The sequence below is a fragment of the Amblyraja radiata genome, chromosome 9 (assembly GCF_010909765.2).
Source record: "Amblyraja radiata isolate CabotCenter1 chromosome 9, sAmbRad1.1.pri, whole genome shotgun sequence".
Classification (NCBI taxonomy): domain Eukaryota; kingdom Metazoa; phylum Chordata; class Chondrichthyes; order Rajiformes; family Rajidae; genus Amblyraja; species Amblyraja radiata.
The window spans coordinates 58,925,399-58,948,528 of NC_045964.1; the positions used below are offsets into that span (position 1 = coordinate 58,925,399).

At 43.0% G+C, this 23,130-nt stretch overlaps 1 protein-coding gene across 7 annotated transcripts in view; it reads left to right on the top strand.

Moving 5' to 3' along the window:
- Positions 1 to 22,652, top strand: part of foxn3 (forkhead box N3) — a 323,289-nt gene extending 300,637 nt beyond the window's left edge. For all 7 annotated transcript variants that reach the window (XM_033027554.1, XM_033027552.1, XM_033027558.1 and 4 more), the window contains 2 exons: positions 9,589 to 9,697; positions 16,451 to 22,652. In XM_033027554.1, coding sequence (XP_032883445.1) covers positions 9,589 to 9,697; positions 16,451 to 16,997 — 656 coding nt within the window. In that variant the 3' untranslated portion in view covers positions 16,998 to 22,652. The remainder of the gene's footprint in view (positions 1 to 9,588; positions 9,698 to 16,450) is intronic.
- Positions 22,653 to 23,130: the final 478 nt, after the last annotated feature.

Genomic DNA, 23,130 nt, shown 5'->3' on the forward strand with positions numbered 1-23,130 from the left:
GTGTTCTACTAAAGTGTTTCGTTGTTTAAGAAAAGATTTGTATTCGGTATACATTTAATTAAAGTAAATTGAGCTAGGGTAAGTAACATCAATAACTTCTGGAACATTGGTAAAAGATTGCATGTAAAAGATAAAAGGTGCTTGACTTGTATCCAGCGTATTATAAGCATTAAATGTACCTCGCACAATGCAATTCTTGCTATCAGTTAGAGAGTTTTATTGTCATGTGTCCCAGATAGGACAATGAAATTCTTACTAGCAGGAGATTGCATTTAATTCTGTACTTGTGCCAGATATTTCACTCCAGTCAACAGTCGGCGCAATTTCAAGTTCAGGTTTATTATAATCTGTTTTCTGTTATGAAACGTATGCATTTTAAGAAATGATCAAATTGTAATGGCCCTTAAAATGTATAATGTGATTTTGTATCTACTTCAATGGCAATGTATACTTTTTCTTGATCACTTTGGAGTATATAGTACTTGACATTGGCGGCATAGTAGTTAAATTCAACAGATTTGACCCAGATTAACAATCTAGACACTCGAGTTCTTCTTCTTCTTTCGTGTGGCGTGCACAGCCTAAAGTTGTTGGACAATTTGTTCTATTTGATCTTCCGTTTGGGCACGTCGAGTTGATTGTATTAGTCGAAACAGGGCGGACCACGTGAAGGTTGCAATCTTCCACCCCGACATTCGAGTTGTTATCCCATCAAAGCAGAATGTAAATTCAGTTAATAATCTGGAATGAATAAACTGGCCTGAATGATTATGACCATGAAAACCAACTGATTGTTGAAAAAAACCCTTCTGGTTCACCAATGACTTTTGGGGGAGGAAGATTACCACAGGCAGCATCTCCGGAGAAAAGGAATGGGTGATGTTTCGCATCGAGCCCCTTTTCAGACTGAAGAAGGCTCGATCCAAAAAGTCACCATTCCTTCTCTCCAGAGATGCTGTTCGTCCCACTGAGTTACTCCAGCATTTTGTGTCTACCACATGGGTGTAAACTAGCATCTGCAGTTCCTTCCTACATCATGTGGTTGGCTCTTAGTTTGATCAGGTATGGCATCAAGGTGATGTTAAAGCAAGCACATCACTGAAGGAGTTCCTCAGGGCAGTACTCGAGACCCAATGAACCTCCTTCTATCATTAGATCAGAATTAAATATTCAATTATTTTTGTAACTCTTCAGCAGATGAAGCAGACCATGTTTGCATGCAGATATACAAGATTTGGGCATGTGTTGATAAGAGGCAATTATCATTCAGGCCTCAAAAGAGAGGCAATATCATCGCCAACCAAAGCAGGTCTACATTAATTGGTTTTACTATTAACAATGCCCGCAATGTTCTGAAACAACTGGACTGGCCATACAAATAATGTGGCTACAAGAGCAGGTCATGAGGCTGGGAAACCTGTGTCTTGCCTCTTGCACCCAACGGCCGTTCTACCATCTACAGGACACAAGTTGGGAGTATGAGAGCCTGGATGAGAGCAATGCTGCAAACTCTAGAGAGAGGCCCACACCATCAGGACAAAGCAGTTCTCTTTATTGACCTCATCAACCTCTCGAACCATTCATTCCCTCCACCTCCACAGAATAATAGTTGCAGTGGGTATCATCTATAACATTGGTAGTAGTTGCGAACCTAGACTATTCTGATAGCTCCTCCCAAACCTGCGATCTCTATCACCTAGAAAAAGGTGCATGGGAACTTCACCAAGTTACAGATTCCCCTCCAGGTGGAACACATTCTTGACTTGGAAGTACATTGTTGGTCATTCATCATCGCAAGGTTTAAATCATTGAACTCCCTGCTCAACAACCTTGTGGAAGCAGCTTCAACAACTTATGTGATTTGCGAGGGAGCACATCCTGTACCTCCTGAAGGGCAATAACGATAGTCAATAAAGATTGGGTATAGAAGTTGGGAAGTTATGCTACAGTTGTATAAGATGGTGAGCCTCATTTGGAATATTATGTTCCATTTTGGTCACCCTGCTATAGTGAGGATGGTGTTAAGCTGGAAAAAAGGCAGAAAAGGTTTGTGAGGATGTTGCCAAGAACTTGAGTTCATGAGCTATTGGGAAAAGTTGGGCAGGCTAGGACTTTATTCCTTGGAGCACAGGAGGATGAGGGGTGATATTATAGAGGTGTATAAAATCATGAGGGAAATAGATAGGGTTAATGCACAAGTATTTTACCCAGAAAAGGACTATCAAAATCAGAGGATAGAAGTTTAAGGTGAGAGGGGAAAGATTTTATAGGAACCTGAGGGGTGACTGTTTCACACGCAGGGTGGTGGGGTATATGGAATGATCTGCCAGAGGAGGTAGTTGAGGCAAGTACTACAACAACATTTAAGAGAAATTTGAACAGGTATGTACATGGATAGGAAAGGTTTCGAGAGAATTGGGCCAAAAGCGGGCAGATGAGGCTAGTGTAGATGGACCATCTTGGTTGGCGTGGGCAAGTTGCGCCAAAGTGCCTGTTTCAGTACTGTGCGACTCAGACTCAATTGTCATAACTGACATTACCCAGATCCCCAAAATGAATATTTTTGGCTGAATTATTCTGACCAACAGATACAGAAGTGTTCAGCCAGCCCCCTGCAAACAAGGCACAGACATGGGTGGACCAATTGGTACATCCTTAACACCGCTGTGTCATTACACCACATGAAATCCCCTCACTCATCCATGCCTTGTTGGCATTCCCAATATGAAGATATAATCGGCTGCATCAGATTCAGATTCAAACTTTATTGTCATTGTGCAGTGTACAAGTACAGAGACAACAAAATGCAATTAGCATCTCACCCAGAAGTGCAAACACAGAATAATGGAACAGTAAAATATATATACGTATATACAGTAGCAGTAGTGCAATTTTCGGGAAGGGAAGATCAGTCACTGGGGGAAGGAGTGTCCGGGGGGGGGGGTGACTGGCAATCACCGAGGTGCAGAGTTAAGTAGGGTAACAGCCGCAGGGAAGAAGCTGTTCCTGAACCTGCTGGTCTGGCAACGGAGAGACCTGTAACGCCTCCCAGATGGGAGGAGGGTAAACAGTCTGTGGTTGGGGTGAGAGCAGTCCTTGACGATGCTGCGCGCCCTTCGCAGACATCACTTGCTCTGGACAGACTCAATGGAGGGGAGTGAGGAACCGGTGATGTGTTGGGCAATTTTCACCACCCTCTGCAGTGCTTTCTGGTCGGAGACAGAGCAGTTGCCATACCATACTGTGATACAGTTGGTAAGGATGTTCTCGATGGTGCAGCGGTAGAAGTTCACCAGAATCTGAGGAGACAGATGGACCTTCTTCAGTCTCCTCAGGAAGAAGAGACGCTGGTGAGCCTTCTTGACCAGTGTTAAGGTATTGTGGGTCCAAGAGAGGTCATCGGAGATGTTGACCCCCAGAAACCTGAAGCTGGAAACACGCTCCACCTCCGACCCGTTAATATGGATGGGGATGTGCGTGCCGCCCCTAGACCTTCTGTAGTCCACAATTAGCTCCTTGGTCTTCTTGGTGTTAAGGGCCAGGTTGTTGTCAGCGCACCATGCTGCTAGGAGCTGGATCTCCTCCCTATAGGCCGACTCATCATTGTAGCTGATGAGGCCAATCACCGTTGTATCATCTGCATACTTGATGATAGTGTTAGTACCATGTACAGGTGTGCAGTCCTACGTGAAGAGGGAGTAGAGGAGAGGGCTCAGCACACAGCCCTGTGGAACGCCGGTGTTCAGGGTGAGGGTTGAAGAGGTGTGCTTGTCTAACCTAACAGACTGGGGTCTGTTGGTTAGAAAGTCACTTCTGCCTGTCAGATCTGACGTTGGATCTGAGTCTCCATTCCTTTGTGGATTTTCTAAGTTGTGAAAAACTTAATTGTATTTTTGGCACACTTTTATTTTTTGAAAAAATGATTGTATGAATATCAGAGACGTTTCCAAACTCTTTTATTTAACCTGAAGCTCCACCCTCAGCTCTGCCTCCTGTCAAAGATGGTAGGTCTAGCTGAGCGGAGGACATAGTGTACACTCTGGGATCTACACCTAGCTGACAACTCATTTGCCCCATTCTTAGGAAGTCAGCTCAATGGATCCTCTGAGGCCCAGAATGTGAGTTGGGATAGCAATATGAATGCAACTTGATTTGGCCCATTCAATTCTGCGTGGCATTATCTTCTTTCCCTATCTTGGTTCAAACTTAAGTGCATTTTCTTGTGTTTTTTTTCCACATAAAATACTTGATTTCAGTGATTCCAAAAAAATACTAATCTACCAAAGGGAATTGTTAATCAAAATAGAAAATAGTTGTCTCAGAGGGAGACTTGTGTCTATTATATGTATGATAAATGATCTTTCACCAGGGATTTGGAATAAACTCCAGACGCAGTGGAGATAAGTCTCCTTTCACTAGTTGTTGCCAGCAACACAAAGTGAAATGGGTATTGTGATTTGATTCAATCTAATTCCTATTGATTCTCATCCCGAGTGCAAAAGGTAATGAGCTTTGGTTGATGGAGAAAGGCGATGAACTGAAGTTTAATGAAAATGGATGCTGCACGGTTTCCCAAAGCTTGCTGGAAGAGACTATTTACCAGTGTCGGGAAAATGAATGCTTAATTTCTGTGGATTGGAAAGTATTTGACAGAAATGTAGTACATTGGATCTCTTGTCTGACTAACTCTGTTTAATCAACATTCATTATGTTCTCTGGCTCGAGGAGAGCTAACACTGGAATGCAGAGGGAAGAAAGAATGTCACTCCAATGAACTTTCAGACTGCCTTTGAAGGGCCAGTTTAAAAGAAAAAGTGAAATACATTGTTTATCTTCCCTTGGAAACTTTTAGATTTAAATCTAGATTATAGGAAGCCTATTGCCAGTTTCTGAATGGGTCTTTCATTTAAAAAAGCTCTGGCTGTTCAACATGTCAAGTAATGAAGCGCAAATCTTGGAAAGTCTGGAAACGCTCAGAAGCAGAATATGAAGATAGAAACATAGAAACATAGAAAATAGGTGCAGTAGGAGGCCATTCGGCCCTTCGAACCAGCACCGCCATTCATTGTGATCATGGCTGATCGTCCCCAATCAATAACCCGTGCCTGCCTTCTCCCCATAATCCCTTGACTCCACTAGCCCCTAGAGCTCTATCTAACTCTCTCTTAAATCCATTCAGTGACTTGGCCTCCACTGCCCTCTGTGGCAGGAAATTCCATAAATTCACAACTCTCTGGGTGAAAAAGTTTTTTCTCACCTCAGTCTTAAATGGCCTCCCCTTTATTCTAAGACTGTGGCCCCTGGTTCTGGACTCGCCCAACATTGGGAACATTTTTCCTGTACCTCTCACCCCTCACTCCCTTCTGACCGTCTCCCCACCTCTCACCCCTCACCCCTCACCTCCCACCCCTCCCTCCCGTAACCCACTCCCCTCCCTGCCTCTCACCCCCTCACCAACATCCTCCCCACCTCTCAGGCGGAATAGACTTGATGAGCCGAATGGCACAATTCTGCTCCTATTACTTTTTTTTAAAATTTAATATTTTTTAATCGAAAAATGTATTCAATTATTAAAAATAATATTTACAATACAATAAAATCAAACCAGAACCCAGCACCATAATACAAGACAGACAAATATTCTAAATAAACTACTATACAGCTATGTTACACTCCTTGTCCAGGATGCATTCCACCCCCCGCGGTGCCCAGTGGTCCCGGAAATCCCCCAGGTTGCCCGTGGACAGCGCGTAGTCCCTCTCTATCCCCACCCGGGCACGGACGTAACCCCGGAAAAGGGGCAGGCAGCCGGCTCGGGTAGAGCCCTCTTCCGCCTGGCGCCATGGGTCAATAGACAATAGGTGCAGGAGTAGGCCATTCGGCCCTTCGAGCCTGCACCGCCATTCAATGTGATCATGGCTGATCATCCAACTCAGTATCCTGTACCTGCCTTCTCTCCATACCCACTGGGCCACAAGGGCCACATCTAACTCCCTCTTAAATATAGCCAATGAACTGGCCTCAACTACATTCTGTGGCAGAGAATTCCAGAGATTCACCACTCTCTGTGTAAAAAATGTTTTTCTCATCTCAGTCCTAAAAGATTTCCCCTTTATCCTTAAATCAGGTAGTGCAAAAGGGAAAATAAAGAGAGTGCAAAATATAGTGTTACAGCTACAAAGAAAGTACAAATAAAAAAGTGTAAGGGCTGCCACAAGGTATAATGGAAGATCAGGAATTCACCCTTAGCAGATGGGAGGTCCTTTCGTGAGTCTGGTACCAGTGGGGAAGAAGCTGCTCTTGGAACAGGTGGTACATGCTTTTGAGCTTTTGTATCTTCTGCCCAACAGGAGGGGGGAGAAGAGAGAATGACCGGGGTATGTGTGTGGTCCTTGATTATGTTGGCTCTTACAATCTTTACATGAAGCTGCATTGCCTAGTTGAAATGTATCGATAGGAAGTTTGCTATGGTGCATCTGTCGAAAATGGTAAGAATAATTGGAAACATTTGGAATTGCCTTGGTCTTCTGAGGAGGTCATGGCATCAGTTTTCATGGCAGTAGCTTCATTGTGGTTGGACCATTGCAAATTGTTGGTGATACTTACACCTCGGAACTTGAAGCGCGACCATCTCCATTTCAACACTATAATATGGATTTGGGTATGTGTTCATCCTACCTCTTAAAGTAGATGACTAGCTCCTTCATTTTGCTGACATTGAGGGAGAGGATGTTGCCTTGATACCATGCTATTAAATTATCTCTCTCCGTGTACTCTGTTTCGTCATTGTTTGAATTCTGGCCAACTACGTTAGTATCATCTGCAAACTTGTAAATGGAGGTTAGGGCAGTATTTGGTCTCACAGTAGTGAGACCGGCATGGTGGCGCAGCGGTAGAGTTGCTGCCTCACAGCGCCAGACACCTGACTACGGGTGCTCTCTGTATGTCGTTTGTATGTTCTCTCCGTGACCGCATGGGCCCCAGGTACTCTGGTTTCTTCCCATATTTCAAAGATGCACAGGTTTGTATGTTAATTAGCTAATTGTAGGCTAATTGCATCCCTAAACTAAATTATCAAAATTAAGGTAGTGAGTGCTTGGGTATTATAGTGAAGACTGAGGATGCTGTCTTGTGGATCATGGTTGTTGAGAATTCTCATGGATGATGCTTGATTGCCTTTCCTAGCTGGTTGCAGTCTGTGGGTCAGGAAGTCAAGGATCCAATTGCGAGGAGATGCTGAGTCCTTGGTCCAGAGGTTTGGAGATTAATTTGGTTGGAATTATGTTATTGAAAGTGGCTCTGATGTACACCATGTCCAGCCTCTTGACGCACTTCATAATGGTGGATGTCAGAGCCACCAGATGGTAGTCATTAAGGCACACTGCCTTGTTTTACTGCGATACTGTCTTAAAATGGTGAGCACAAACGTGCACAAAATTGATGTCTAAGAGGGATTTTTTGTTTAGCTGTGTATTACTTCAAAACCATATGGTCTTTAAAGTTCAAGTAAAAATGTAGTACACTTGTCATAAAGAGAGAACTAATTATATTCTTAGAATGGTGTACTCTAGAACGAGTCCAAAGCCAAGGTAGCTAATGCTGATGCAAATAGGATATGAATTTTCTTTTATATACACTTAAATGTGAATTATGGATATTATTGACTTTGCATTAAAAGGTAATTCTGGATGTCTGAAGTTTTCATTGGCACAGAAATTACCTAGCATTAAAATTACAGACTATACTTGTCCAGAAAGGATATTTGGGGCTACTGAATTGCACATTTTAATAAGAATAACGTAATTCATTTGAAATGGACACTGGTAGCTCTTTACATACGTGTAGCACTCCTTCTTTAAAGAGGATATCTGCTCCACTGTTGCTGTGTCAACCTAGTACAAATCCCTGCTCTTTGCCAACTCTGTCCTGGCTATGTGGAGAGACTCTCTGTGATGGCTGGTGTTTTTGTGGCCATGGCGAGTGGTGCAACCTCATGTACTGAGGTGTAAAGTCAATAGCAGGATGAGTGCAGGCTTTGCTAAGAACTGCTAGGTTCAGTGAGTTAACACATCCCACAATCTCATCACTTCCGATAGGATTTGATGGAAACTGCTCCCTTTCTTTGTCTGTACAGCTCACCCCAGCCCCACAATTTCTTTTATGACAGCCAGGTCAATTGAGACCACAGCGTCTGTCACATTTGGTGATGAGGGACACCATAGCATCAACATGACTATCAACATACAGATGAGGTGGCCAGCACCATCCAGGTACAGCTCTGGTCCATCTCAGCTGCACCACTCTCCCAACACACGGACTCACAGGCAGCCTCTCCACACCAAATGAGGGTGGCTCTTTGCCACAGGAGCACCATTAATAGACAAGGATTTGCACCAGTCTTCCAGTATAGCAGCAGGAAGGGTAGGGGCTTGTGCTAGGCTCCTGGTACATTCACCATCCTCTGAAAAAGTTCCCCCTCGGGATCCTATTAAATTTTTGGGTCGAGACCCGAACGTCACCCATTCCTTCTCTCCAGAGATGCTGCCTGTTCCACTGAGTTACTGTAGCATTTTGTGTCTATCTTCGGTTTAAACCAGCATTTGCAGTTCCTTCGTACATAGTGGTAGAGTTGCTGCCTTACAGCACCAGACACCCAGGTTAAATCCTAACTATGGGTGCTGTCTTTACTGAGTTTGTATGTTCTTCCTGTGACTGCATGGGTTTTCTCCAGGTGCTCTGGTTTCCAAAGACATGCGGGTTTGTAGGTTATTTGCTTCTGTAAATTGTCCTTGGTGTTTAGGATAGAACTAGTGTGCGGGAAATGTTGGTTGGTGTACACTCAGTGGGCCGAAGGGTCTGTTTCCACACTGTATCTCTAAACTAAATTAAACTATGCCTTGTTCTTAATTCCTCTACCCTGGGTAAAATATTGTGTGCATACACACTATCTATTCTCCTTATGATTTTACACACCTCCATAAGATCTCTTAGCCTCCTGTGCTCCAAGGAATAAAGTCCTAGCCTGCTCAACCTCTCCCTGTAGCTCAGGCCCATGAGCCCTAGTAAATCTTTGTAAATCTACCTGTGACACCACTTTCAGGTAACTATGAACTTATACCCCTAGATCCCTCTGCCTTAATACAAAAACGTACACACTTCACATAAAGCGGACAAAACACTTTTCTTTCAGGCATGTCAAAATCAGAACTAATGCACAGATAATTACTGATAGTACATGAAGAAACCTGTAAGGTGCACAATAAATCAAACGATAAGTGTTCTCAAACACAGTGTAGATTGATTTAAACAAAATGCCATTTCTACAAAAATTAAAGTACAGGTATATGTATTCACTTTGGAATTACTTCATGCGTTAACATGATCATTCAATGATTGATAACCCGAGTACAATGTATGTTAGAAAATTAATATTAAAGCAAATTCATGGACATTGTTTGCCTGTAATTGGACTATGTTAATCATAAGCAGTATGCTTGTTACTGGTCATGACGATTTTAACTGTTGAGAAAATCTTGATTTCATATTACAGTGAATTCGTCTCTTATGATGTAGTTCTCTGTTTTCCAGATGCTGTGGGCGTTATGCCAAATGGAGGTCGAGCGTACAACCGTGGGCCCTTCATGGGGATGAAACCACTGCCAATTAACACCATTGGAAGCATGGCTGCTGCAGTAAGGTAATGCTTTAACAAACTAGTGATGCAGCGTGGAAACTGGTCCTTCGGCCCAACTTACCCATACCGGTCAACATGTCCTAGCTACACTAGTCCCACCTGCCCGTGTTTGGTCCATATCCCTCCAAACCTGTCCTATTCATGTACCCATCAAACTGTTTCTTAAATGTTGGGATTCCTGCCTCAACTACCTCCTCTGGCAGCTTGTTCCATACACCCACCACCCATTGTGTGAAGAGGTTCCTGTTAAATCTTTCCCTCCTCACCTTAAACCAGTGTCATAAGGTCATAAGTGATAGGAGCAGAATTAGGCCATTTGGCCCATCAAGTCTACTCCGCCATTCAATCATGGCTGATCTATCTCTCCTTCCTAACCCCATTCTCCTGCCTTCTCCCCATAACCCCTGACACCCGTACTAATGTCCTCTGGTCCTTGATTCACCTACTCTCGGCAAGAGACTCTGTGCATCTACCCGATCTATTCCTCTCGTGATTTTATAAAATAGTATCTTATCAATCTCCTCAAGTCCCTAGTGGTTCTGCAATGGACCATGTCAACCATTAAAACTGTAAAAGCTTCTGAATGAAAATTCATTGTTGCCATGCTGAGTAGGCAGTAGAATTTTGGAGGAGTTTGCAAATGAAAACTGATCATGTTTAATTTCTCCTAACCTGCAACTTCCTAATTTTATGCCTGTCAAATTGCAAAGAGTTGCTTTTTCAAAGATAATGTATTTGAAGGCAAGCATATAACTGTTCATGTCTCAGAATATGACTTTTAATGAATTTTCCACTTCAGTACAATGAAATAAAATAGTAAGATTAAACGAGAACTTACCAGTTTGAAGTTTGATCTTGATTTTATGAGGAGTTACGATGAGCGATTACGTGAAGAAGGGCCGTCCGTCTGCGTGCGCGTCAATCTTCAAAGCAGTGGTGTTAAATCACAGATAAAAAAGAAGACCTGAGAATAGTAAGATTGTGAAAAACTTGAACTTCCATATGACCTTGATAATATGAGGGTGGGAGCGGTGGGCACGTAATCGCTCATCGTAACTCCTCATAAAATCAAGATCAAACTTCAAACTGGTAAGTTCTCGTTTAATCTTACTATTTTACTTTGGAGTCACGTGAGTGACTACGTGAAGATTTCAAAGCTGTGATTTTACGCCGGTTACGAATCCAAGCGTCACACACTGAATGGATTGACCATGGATGCGTGTAATCATTAAAGCATTCAGACATTACGTAGTTAAGTAAAGAAACTGATGCTTTAAATGAAAGAAAAGTTTAAAAAAAGTTACCCCTCCCAACCTTGGGGCGAAACTAAGGGACAGAACTTAAAATGGTACGTGCAAACACCCCCAGTCCGGTTATGGGTTTGTTATAAAAACCGGTGGACCGTTATTTCCTTTGTCCATCCTGCAGCCACTAGGATGTCGTTAAGGGGCACGTCCATAGCTCTTGCTGCCGACGTAGATGCAGCCCTGGTGGAGTGAGATTTAACGATATAAATGTTCACTCCTGCTACCGCCATTACCTCCTTTGACCATCTGGAGATGATTTGAGTTGATACCTTCTGGTGTGGTTTTTTATGGCTGATGAGGACCGATTGTTCTGAGCCTCTGAGGTTCTCCGTAACTCTCAGATAGTGGTGTTAGTACGTTACCACACACACAACCGTTGGTCCTCTGGATATGCCAAGAACTGGATCTCCATCCCTGGCATTCCTGGCCTGCTCTGTTTTATCAGGTTCCTGATTAGGAATGTTATGTTGTTCATATTGGTGGTCATGTAGTCCAACTGTAACTTTTGCAGTGTCTGGACTCTTTGTCAGCATACCACCTTCAGGGTTAGTTATAGGCGGTCCCCAATGTCAAAGTAGGGTTAGTACCACGCTCACATCCCATGTGTCCGTGTAGCTTGTCCTTGGAGGTATTAAGTTGTAAATTCTCTTCATGAATTTTGTTGTAAAGGGGTGCGTTCCTATCGACCCGTGCCCTGCGTCCAGCATCAGATAGGAGAGTGCGCCTCTGGCACTATAGATTGCACTATAACTTTGTTTATAGTTATGGTACAGAGTTGATAGGAACTCCAAGACATCCGTTATCCGAACTGTGTTGTATTTGTTCGGACAGTCCTATGCCTTGACATGGCCTCCTCAGAATCTGCAGACCAACAAGTTAATACGTTCATGTAGTGGATGATTGCTCCCTGTAACTGGGTTCACTAGGAGGTCCCTGCTCTTGGGTACAGCCATAACTGGCTGGACTATAATTCTCAAATATTTTGGGAACCAGGCTTGAGTAGGCCAATCTGGCACTACCAATATGCCTGTGGCTTAGTCTTGCTTGATTTTGGTCAAGCATCGGTTTGTGAGACAAATTGGCGGAAAGCATACATAAACATTCCTCCCCAATTGAGGGAGAAAGCATCCACTGCCTTAGCTCCTGGATCCAGCTCGCAGGACACATATCTGGGTAACTGATGGTTTGGTCTAGATGCAAACAAATCAATATCTGGTATGCCAAATCGTGTAGTTATTTCGTTAAATACTGCCCGATTCAACATCCATTCTGTGTTGTTATTAAACATTCGTGATCTAGCATCTGTCACCGTGTTATATCTACCTCATAGATAGACCGCTGTAACCCAAATATTCCTCTCGATACACCAGTGCCAAATGAGGTTCGACAATCTGTCGCAAGATACAGATTTTACACCACCCTTGTGATTGATATATGCCACCGCAGTGGTGTTACAGGTGCACAACCTTTTATCCGGAGTTCCGGAAACCGAAAAACTCCGAAAACCGGCCATTTTTTCCAGGATGTCATCTGCACACCAAAGCTCGCGTTTGGCGCCAAACCTGACCCGAAACGACCCACGGTCAACCCAGGTCTGTACTACTGTAGCGGCTGCCTCCTCCCCGGAGATCGGGGAGACACTTAAACATCTGCAAATCATTGCTTAAATGTTAGTCAGTTAGTCTGGAGGGCTTTTATGTGAAGAGGGGGGGGTGAAGGGGGAAACTTTAATTCTTAGTCCCCTACCTGGTCGGAGAGGCGGGTAGCGGTCAATGCCTTACCGGGTCGCCGTGCAGTAAGCTCCGGAGCGCTGTGGCCGCCGACTCCCAGCTGGGGCTGCGGGCGTCCGGCCGTGGGCGGCGCCGGTTGTAGCTCCGACCCCGGCAACTCTACCCCTGGCTGCGCGGCGCTCCAAATCCAGCGCGGCCCGCGGACGGACGCCCGCAGCCCCAGCACCGCTGTGGCCGCCGACATGTTGTGTCGGCGGCCACAGCGCTCCGGAGCTTACCGCACGGCGACCCGGTAAGGCATTGCCAGCTCCCCGCTGGTATCCCAGCGCTGCGACGCCGCCGACTCCCAACATCGCGGCGCTGGGGCTGCGGGCGTCCGGTCGCTGGCCGCGCTGGATTTGGAGCGCCGCGCAGTCAGGGGTAGAGTTGCCGGGGTCGGAGCTACAACCGGCGCCGCCCGCGGCCGGACGCCCGTAGCCCCCAGCTCCGCGATGTTGGGAGTCGGCGGCCACAGCGCTCCGGAGCTTACTGCACGGCAACCCGGTAAGGCATTGCCCGCTCCCCACCTCTCTGACCAGGTAGAGAACTAAGAATTAAAGTTTCCCCCTTCACCCCCCCCCCCCCCACCACATAAAATCCCTCCAAACTAACTGACTAACATTTATGCAATGATTCCCCGGTCTCCGGGGAGGAGGCAGCCGCTCCAGACTTTTCAAGCCGCCCGCGCTACCTACCTAATCTACGCTAAAAATCTTCCATTCGGAAATCCGAAAAATTCCGAAATCCGACAAGTGTCTGGTCCCAAGGCTTTCGGATAAAAGGTTGTGCACCTGTATAATAATAATAATAATAATATCTTTTATTGTCATTGCACGTCAGTGCAACGAGTGCAACGAGATTTAGTTATCAATCTGAATTTGAACAAGCACAGGTTGCATATCGCTAACAGAAAACCTTGAGTCCATATTGTGCCCCCAACAATTCTGGGTAATTGATTCCCTGTGTTGGGGAATTACAGACTCCTGCTCATTCCATCTGCCCCCACAGCTCTAGACTGTGTTTGTGGCTCCCCATCCTTAGCCGCTAGCATTGGTCTGAACCACCGATGGCTTTCGAGCAAAATTTCCCTTGAGCTGTCTCTCGTTCGTTATCCACCATAGTTTATCAACAATGGCCTCTGCTGGTAATCCATAGTTTTGCCAATTTGGCCTGCATGTAATATGAGTGTTCGTTCCTTTGCTCGCTGTAAATTCTGGTAAAGCAAAGGCCCGTGACGTACTGCTGGAAATGCTGGTACTATTTGCCAATTACACTCGCTGTTTGCCTGATAGATGGCTAGTATTTGACTATCAGGTCATAGCAGGCTTACTCAATCTTGTTGTTTGCCCCTAGGCAAAGTCACCAACATATTTACTGTTTTTAATAGTAAATCCTAGGTAATCAATTACCCTTTTAGGTGTCAATTTTGATTTAACTGGATGGATGAGGTAACCAATTCTTTCAAACAGGGTTTTGGTTTGCTTTGACTGATGCTTCTGCCAATTCTTGGTGACTCCAAATTGAAAATGTCCTCCAAATATGCCATTACTATGTGGTTTTGAGACCTTTGTAGACCCAGAATTGGTTTCCGTAGTTTAGGCAATAGTCTAGGAGCTGCTGTCAACCCATTTGGCAGAGCCATGCCATCCAGTTAAACTTCAAATATCTCCTGTTCTTAGTGAATAGACACCGAATAGTATGCATCTTTGAGGTTGATGCATGCCATGTGACCATTTTATAGGAAGCTCCTATAATACAGTTGTTAGACCATAACAACATTTTACTGTTCTGAAAGTCTATACTGCACAAATGAGTTAAACCTGGATGAAGTGACATCCTCCATCTGTCACCTGTCCTGGAAGACAATCCTGCCCATAATACTGGGCCTGCCTCGAAGACAACCGGTCCGAGTTCCAAGTCTGCTTGGAACCTATGTATGTTGTGCAGTAAAATAATCACATGTTGTTATCTGTTTTTTTAAACCAGATCTGAAATTCATGTTATTGTCATTTTGAACAAAAACACAAGAGTAAAATTACCAACATGTAACTGGTCCACAATCCCTTGTTTCGGTAAACCCAGACCCACCTACCTCCATGGCTACCGGTGGTCTTGTGGTAAGCCCAAAGGCCCCTGATGCGGGTTCCTTTTCTCTCCTTGATTGGGAGTAGGACTGGTAGGGAGTGTGGATTCCAAGTTTCTCCTGACCTCTGCTTGGGTCTTGGTCTGAAAACCTTATCATACTGAGCTTGCCTTGTAAGACAATTCTGGCCATAATTCTGAGTCTGCCTTGAAAGACGACTCTGATCATATTTCCGTGCCCAGCTTTCAAGCTACCACCGGCTTCAGTGAACTGCTTATCCCCTATGGAGGTGTGGGGTGTGTTTGTCGCCTACTGATGAAGTTTGCTTGTCGTTGTACCTTGATTGGTCCGACAGCTTTTGCTTCCTTCTTCTGGTCTTACCTGAAGAGAGGATTCGGCGGCTAGTTTCTCCAATGTCACCCTGATAGCGCTGTTCCCTTGCCGGCATTTGTGCGAATATTCTGCCAACTGCTGGCTCTTGAGGCCATATGCATGTGCTTCAGTATGTTCATACTTTAAATTCGAGATCAGTTACCTACTGATCACTCACACTCCCCTCCACTGAGAGTGAGATTTGTAGGCAGCCCTGAAAACAGGTGCTGCCGCAGGCCCCTGAGGATACCTGCGCTGACATGGCCCCTCCAGCTGACCTAAATGAGATTCTTGCTTTGGGTCAGACTGAAACTGACCGTGGATGCTCCTCTCCTCAGAGCAGGAGACATTTGTGCAGCCCTGAAACAGGTGCCGCTGCCTGCGGGTTCTCCATAATTCCCGGGCTGATAACTCCCTCCTTTGGAGTATATCATTGTGGAGCACCTCTCCATCAGGTGCTCCATGTGGGTTTTGAACGTTTAAACACGTTACCCATGAAGGAGGTTATCCTCTCCATCCGGGATCCTCCTGGCCTACCCTCCAATTGGGTTTGCCTAGGTACTCCAGACGCGCACGCAGACGGACGGCCCTTCTTCACGTAGTCACTCACGTGACTCCGAAGTAAAATCTCAATGAATTACTGTGATATAAGATTGAATTACAGCAAATGGGAGTTCTTTGATCTTAATTAGATTAATTTAAGACCTGCACATTTACCAAAACTGATGGGCATTAAAAGACACCATTTTGATATGTAAAACAATGGCATGGATATGGTGGGTTAACAGTGCTGTACAAATCTAGGATAAGAGCATTTATCCCATTTGAACAAAGAACTGCAGATGTTGGTTTATACCAAAGATAGACACAAAGTGCTGGAGTAACTCAACAGGTCAGGCAGCATCTCTGGAGAACATGGATAGGTGATATCTCAGGTCGGTACCCTTCTTCAGGCTCAGTCGCCCATCGTTTTTTTCCAGAGATGCTGCCTGACTGTCTGAATTACTCCAGCAGTTTTAGTCTATCTTCAGCATCCTGTAAGCCTCTTTTGTACCCTCTCCCAAGCCTCATGCAAATGGGGCGACCAGAACTGCACACTATACTCCAAATGCAACCTAACTAAAGTTTTTGTTATGTAATTACACTTTGCTACAGTGCACATTTGTTAAATAGATTACCGAGTGACTCTTTGATGTTCTGACTGATCTTTCTTTACCCCCTTCAGAAACAGCATTGTAAACTGCCGGATGCGGAATGACAGCGAACAGTCCTGTGGCTCCCCGGTTGTCAGCAATGACCCTAAAGATGATCACAACTATAGCGTGGCAAAATCTTCCAATCACAGGAGTACGTCGCCAACCAGCGACTCAACGTCCTCTTCCTCAGCTGACGACCACTATGAGTTTGCCACCAAGGGCAGCCACAATGGGAGTGAGGTCAGTGAAGGCAGTTACCACAGCCACGAGAGCTATAGCGAGACAGAAGACGAGGAGAAAAAAAACAAAAAGGAACCCAAGGATTCCTTAGCTGACAGTGGGTACTTATCCCAGCTCACCAAGCGGCAACACCTGACAAAAGCAAAAAAAAACGCAACTGAAACACTGCCACTTAAAAAAAGGCGCACAGAGAAACCACCGGAGAGTGACGACGAGGAAATGAAAGAGGCAGCAGGTTCACTCCTGCACTTGGCAGGGATCCGCTCCTGTTTGGATAACATCACAAACCGCACTTCAAAAGGGCAGAAAGAGCAGCAACATTCAGCAAAAAATTAAGACAGTAATGCACAGCCTCTTTAAGAATTGTTGGCAGAAATTTATTTTCTTTCAGCACGTCAGGTGAATTATAATGATTTGTGGCAATATCAGCAATCACTTTGTTTTCCTATTTTAAGCCCCCTTGAGTTTTTTTTATATATATATATATATATATAAATAATTTTGTTTAAGGAGATTGAAGCCATAGCAGAACTTTTACTGACACTCAGCTAATTTGCAAAAGCTTTTCATTGACTGACAACAAACGCCAAAATCACTGCACCTTTTTTTCTTTCTCTTTCTCTCTCTCTCTCCCTCTCGTTCTCTTTCTCCCACCCTCCCTCCTTCCCTCCATTATTTCAGTCTGATTACACAGGTGCATGCAGGACTCATACTGACTTGTATGGAGTATGCATTTGATTCCCGGGATGCTCTAATGTGAAAGGATGGGTCGTTGACAGACTGTTCTGGTCCAGCCATGCTGAACAACACAAAGCCTGAATACCACTGTGGCAAAGAGCAAGTCATGGCTACTGGACAAAATGGAAAATAACATGTGCTGCGAGAAGACTGTGACGGATTCGTTGGAGTCAAGCGCACGTGGAATACCAGAGGTCTGGTCCTTTGACAGTGGAACACATAACCAGCATGTTCTTGGAGAAAACAAAACTGCCGAATTAAAGCAAGAAAAGAGTCCTGCCGATGGCCAATTTCACTTTTTTTTGTCTTCGCAAATGGCGCACACTCTCATACTCACCATACTCAAAGCCATATGCCTGATGGATGGCACTACGTGCAAAGAGAAAGAAAATTCACCGCCTTTGAAACTGCCTGAGTGATGTGAAAGCAATCAAGTCTTGCAAAGAAGTTCATAATCAAGTGATAACAAGTTTGCGATACTAATCCATTCAGACAGGTCAGAATGCTTGACCAAGCCACGATGATGAAGACAACAAAAAATAAAAGCTCAAAAGCCTGCCAATAGTATTATTCTGAAACAGAATTGCTTAACAGTGATATCAATGAGCTCTTCCACTGCCTGGAACTGGAGTAAGCAGTTTCTCTCTCAGTCAGGATATGTGTAGAATAAAAGATTTTGGAATATAAGCGATTTAGCCAGCAGGATTATCCAATCCATGTTGCATGGGTTCTTTGAATATTTTTTATTCAAAGACAAAAAAAGAGTTCATGTAAGGTAAATAATGTATTTAGCATGAGCATGAATTATTTTCATATAAATATAGAAAATAGAGAAAAGGCTATGCCTCTAATTTTTAAGCCCTTAGGCCTAGATTTTTCTTTTTGATGCAGGTGATAAGGTTTAACCTTTTTTCAGGGAAAAAAACTGACTGTTGGCGAACTTACTCTGCAATATGAAGACTTCACATTTCTGGTAGGCCTTGGATGGTTGAATACACTGCCTTGTCTGCATATTTGGGCCCCGATACAGTATTGTTAAAAATAAAGAATAATAACAGTACCACAAAAATAGTTCCCCATGGTACAGGGTAAGGAGGGTAGTGGGGTGGGAGGGGGGAAAAGTCTCTGTTCTCACCTAGTCAGTCATGAGTGTGCATGAGTTATCCAATCTCCTCAAATTTATCTAAATATATTGGGGTAGAATGATGTATTGAATATCAATATCATATATTGGCAATATATCATAAAACAGCACCGAGCAGTGCTGGCCATTATAGCAATCAGACATAAAGACGTCGCCAACCTATTCTGCTTCTCCGACCCTGCCCTGTCAGACCTAAGTAAAGGATTGGATAAACAGACATAGTCTAAAAGTGCAAACAGATTAAACGTACGTTATCTTGGCAGTGTTGGATTCCTAATTATTTAATTGACACCTCCTGCGTGACAGAACTCAAAAAGCGTCAGTCAGAATGGTCAGAAAGTGACACTGCCCGTTGGCCAACAGCTCAAGTCTGTCGTGGTATTGCCTCAAAAATTGGGTAATCGGCCTTTCTCTGCATGATCCTTCCTTGGTAAAAAGTTGTTCGTTCACACTCACTGCTCGACATTCACCAAAGGAACGCTGCAAAAGGCAAAACCCACTTATTCCTTTTTTTGTGGGGCCTATGCAGGCCAGAATTTAAGTGTAGACTAATATTGATTATAAACTTAACCCATTATTAAAAACAAAAGTCAGTTAGAATTGTTGTTGTTTATTGATATAAAAAGGGGAGGAGTGGCAATTGTTTTATTTAATAAGCAATTGTTATCTTGGGGCGACATCCATTAAGGCACTGAACCACTGTGACCAGAATATCCAGTAAAAATAGCTATTATGGTTTTGAGTTCGTAATTGACTTGTTAAGGATTGGTAATTGGGTAAATTACTACAATTGTGCAAATTCTTGCTCTTAAGGCTTGATCTTGCTCTTAAGGCTTTAGAAATCATGTGCATTCCATTACAGTCTGCAATGTTAAGAAGGCAAAACACTTGAAATTAGAAGATAAAAGTGTTAACTAAAACGTGTATTAATCTCTGTGGTAATAAATTGAAATTAACTGCGCATGATCAAAAATAGCCAACCAACACTACAGTTCTTCTTTAGTTATTCTATGCATCCTGCAGGATAAAACCAGCCAAACAATTGGAAAGGGTTAGGATCCTAGATTCCTATTTGCAAAAAGCAGAGGTGATTTCATCAGTATTTCTCATCCCAAACTAAACTGTAAGAAAAGATTGATAATGGCAACTGCAATATAAAAATTGTTTCCCCCTCGCATTTTAACTTGGCAGTTAACCCTCTGAGCAGCTTTCCTGTACTTATTGGGACTTCAATTTGACCTACATGGGCTATGTAAGGAAAAAAAACAGTTTTTGTCAGTCAGGTTATATGTAGAATAAAAGATTTTGGAAAATATATGATGTTGTCAGGTTCTAAACACAGGCATTAATTAATTTTGAACTTGGAATTACTAATTATTTTATTGGAAAGTTAGAAATCAGAGCTAGATTGTGTCTAAAGTTGCCCACTTTTATCATGCTTGACCAGAAAATGGGCCATTTCACACAATTCACAATCAAGATTTAATCAAATGTTATTCTTGGCATCATATCTGTAGATAAGATGTACACCCAATCTTTAAATCTTGACCAAATCATAAATAGACCCTTTACTGCCAATTTCAACCCGACATCAGCCCCTTGTAAGGTGAAACAATTAGTCTCCCTGCACCACTGGCCAGGATTCCCATTCTCGATCATGAACCAGTAACTCCCAGTGGTAATATTTGCATTTGGGTGACATTTGAGGACTCAGTTGGTCTAAACCAGATTCTATAGAACCTGAATTTGAATCTTTGCTTCAGCAAGAAATACTGCCAGCCCTAATGAGGGGAAAGTGAAATGCTGTAAAAACGGTGTTGAATCTTAGTGAAGTGGTGATGGTAAGGATCGTTTAAGACATTGGGTCTGATGAACCCGACATTGCAGCTAAGATGCACATGTGTAAACTTAGGCAGTGTTAATTGGTCAGATTACTTTCTATGCCGACTTGCCCCTCTCTTTTTTCCTTTTGGAAGAACCCAACTAGCAAATGCCCTACCCCCAACAGCACATTTAGCACCAGACATTTGTTGTATAGGAAATTAGAAGTGTAATTCTGTAAAACCCACCATGTGCCCTGGTGAGAGAACGTTTCAAGTTCCAATGTGAACAAAGAAAACAGTAAATAACCAAGTAAATACCTGATCCTTAACTGACAGGGGCCTTGTCAGTTTTCATTCATTGTCATAATTAAACTAAAACAAATTAACTAAAACAAACTTTGACATTAGCATGAGAGCACCGTATTTGTCTGGTACGAACAGATCCCAACACAAAGTCTTTGCCAACAATTATAGTCGATTTGGCAGAATCACTGGATGATTACAGCAAGGGAGAAAGTTGAGTCTGCACGTAAGATGGACACAAAATGTTGGAGTATGTCAGCGGGCCAGGCAGCATCTCTAGAGAACACGGATAGGTGACTTCAGTCAGTGAAGAAGGGTTCCGACCCGAATCATCACTTATCCATATTCTCCAGAGATGCTGCCTGACCCGCTGAGTTGCTCCAGCATTTTGTGTCTATGGTGCAAACCAGCGTCTGCAATTCCTTGTTATTAACATTGAGTCTGCACTCTCTGTCTCCACTCTTTCCTACAAGGTTTTCAAAGTATTGCCTTTTGGATACTTACCATGCTCCCTCTTGAACCTGACTCTAGAACCTACCCATTGACTACATTCCACACCATAGCCACTTGCATTTTAAAAAGTTTTATTTTGCCAATCATCTCCATTCTGTGTCTTCTTGACTCCCTCTACCAAGGTAACATCTTTTTCTCTTGTTCACTCTGTTCCTCAAGCACATCCTTGAACAGCATGGATGTGACAACTACTGCAATTCTACCCTCTCAAATCCAGGAAAGAATGAAGTTTCCAGAGCATGGGTCATAGCTAATCATTTAATTCATTAATGGGACATTGGTATCACTGCAAGACCAGCTTCTAACACCTGCATTGCCATTGATAAGGCGGTGGTAGGCTATTGCCTGGAATCTCTGCACTCTCTATTACAAGCCAAACACCAAAATATTCATAGTGTAATGTTGAACTAAAAGTCCGCCATCTCAAAGAAGGGAAAGAGTATATTTATTTGTATAGGTCAGGACTTCTGGCTGGTTAATTGTTGCTATCTTTAGACATCCATTTGATAAATATTGAGTAGCCCCATGAAGCAGTCTTCATGCTTCTACATTTTGAGGAATGATGCTTATCCTCTGCTTTTTGCAATAAGAAACTAGTCCCTCTCTCTTGTGACTTTTGCTCATATAAGATGTATCCTATAGAATGTTGGGGGGTGGGGGAAACAAATGAAGAAATGTAGATTTCTGTCTTTTAATAACATTATCTTTCGGTGAAGTTATCGCTGATAATCCATAAATTCCACCTTTCTTTCAAATCAGGTTCCAGGTTATTTGGACTGTTTACCACCTCCGACCATCAGATGGGGCATACTGAAAATCAGCATTAAACATACTTCATATTGATGATAAACAGCGCAGTATAGTGTTTGAATTATGGTCGGATCATAACGGGAATGGACAAGGAAAATAATTGAATCAAAATTCTGTATCATTTGGGTCAAAGAGGATGAATGTGGTCGAATAATAGGGAAACAATTCAAGGGAACTACAGTATGAAACAGTCAAGGTGGAATTAAAGGGTATCAAATTGTCACTAAGTTGTGCAATTTTGCATCTTCATGTGAAAAATAACTTCACTCAAAGATTGATGAATGCTGTATTCAGTCTACCTTAATCACTTCAGAAGCCAAGCTTGTTTACTTTGATAGTTAATAATCTATAAACTGCCAATATCTTGTTTCACACGAAATATATGGAACTTTTGAATGGTTTTCTTTTCACAATGTGAGCAGTCGGAAGGCACGGGCAATCAACCAACCTTCAAGAAATATGACAAAGTCAACACAGAGGCATACTTGCATTCTACATTTCCTTGATGTTTAATCATTTTGCCAAAGACAAAAAAAATCATCAATTGTAAATATCACGTGTCCATATATGAAAAACAAACTTTCCTTGAACCTACCATAAAGTTTCTGTGATGTATTGTCTTCCAGTTGCAATAAAAAACAAATTGCATCAATTGAAAAAGGCTTCTTCAATTAGATTGTGTCATCCCGTGATCCTGGTTAATTCAATAGTGATTGCTGTCAGATACAGTCACACAAAATAATGAAGAGAAGTTTTATCTCGGCCAAGTGCCAGGTAGCTATAATAAATTTAGTCATACACATTAGAATCCTGAAATCTGCTGGTGGTGCACATTAATTTTCTGAATAAAGAACAATTGAAGGCGTCTAGATGGCATGTTGTCAAACTAGACTCGGTTGGAAGAGATTGTACATTGTAAGCCTTAAATATTGATGGTTAATATTGACAAACAGTATTGCTATGTTCCAGTAAAATACAAATATATTGATTTGTCACCATGATAAAATGCAACAGCATTATCGGTGTGCTTATCCTACGCCCAGATTAATAATCAAACAGTTAAAAGTTTGGCAGTTATTTTTGTTTGATTATTCTGTTTTCTATTCTAATTGAATTAAACGTACATTTTTGAATGCTT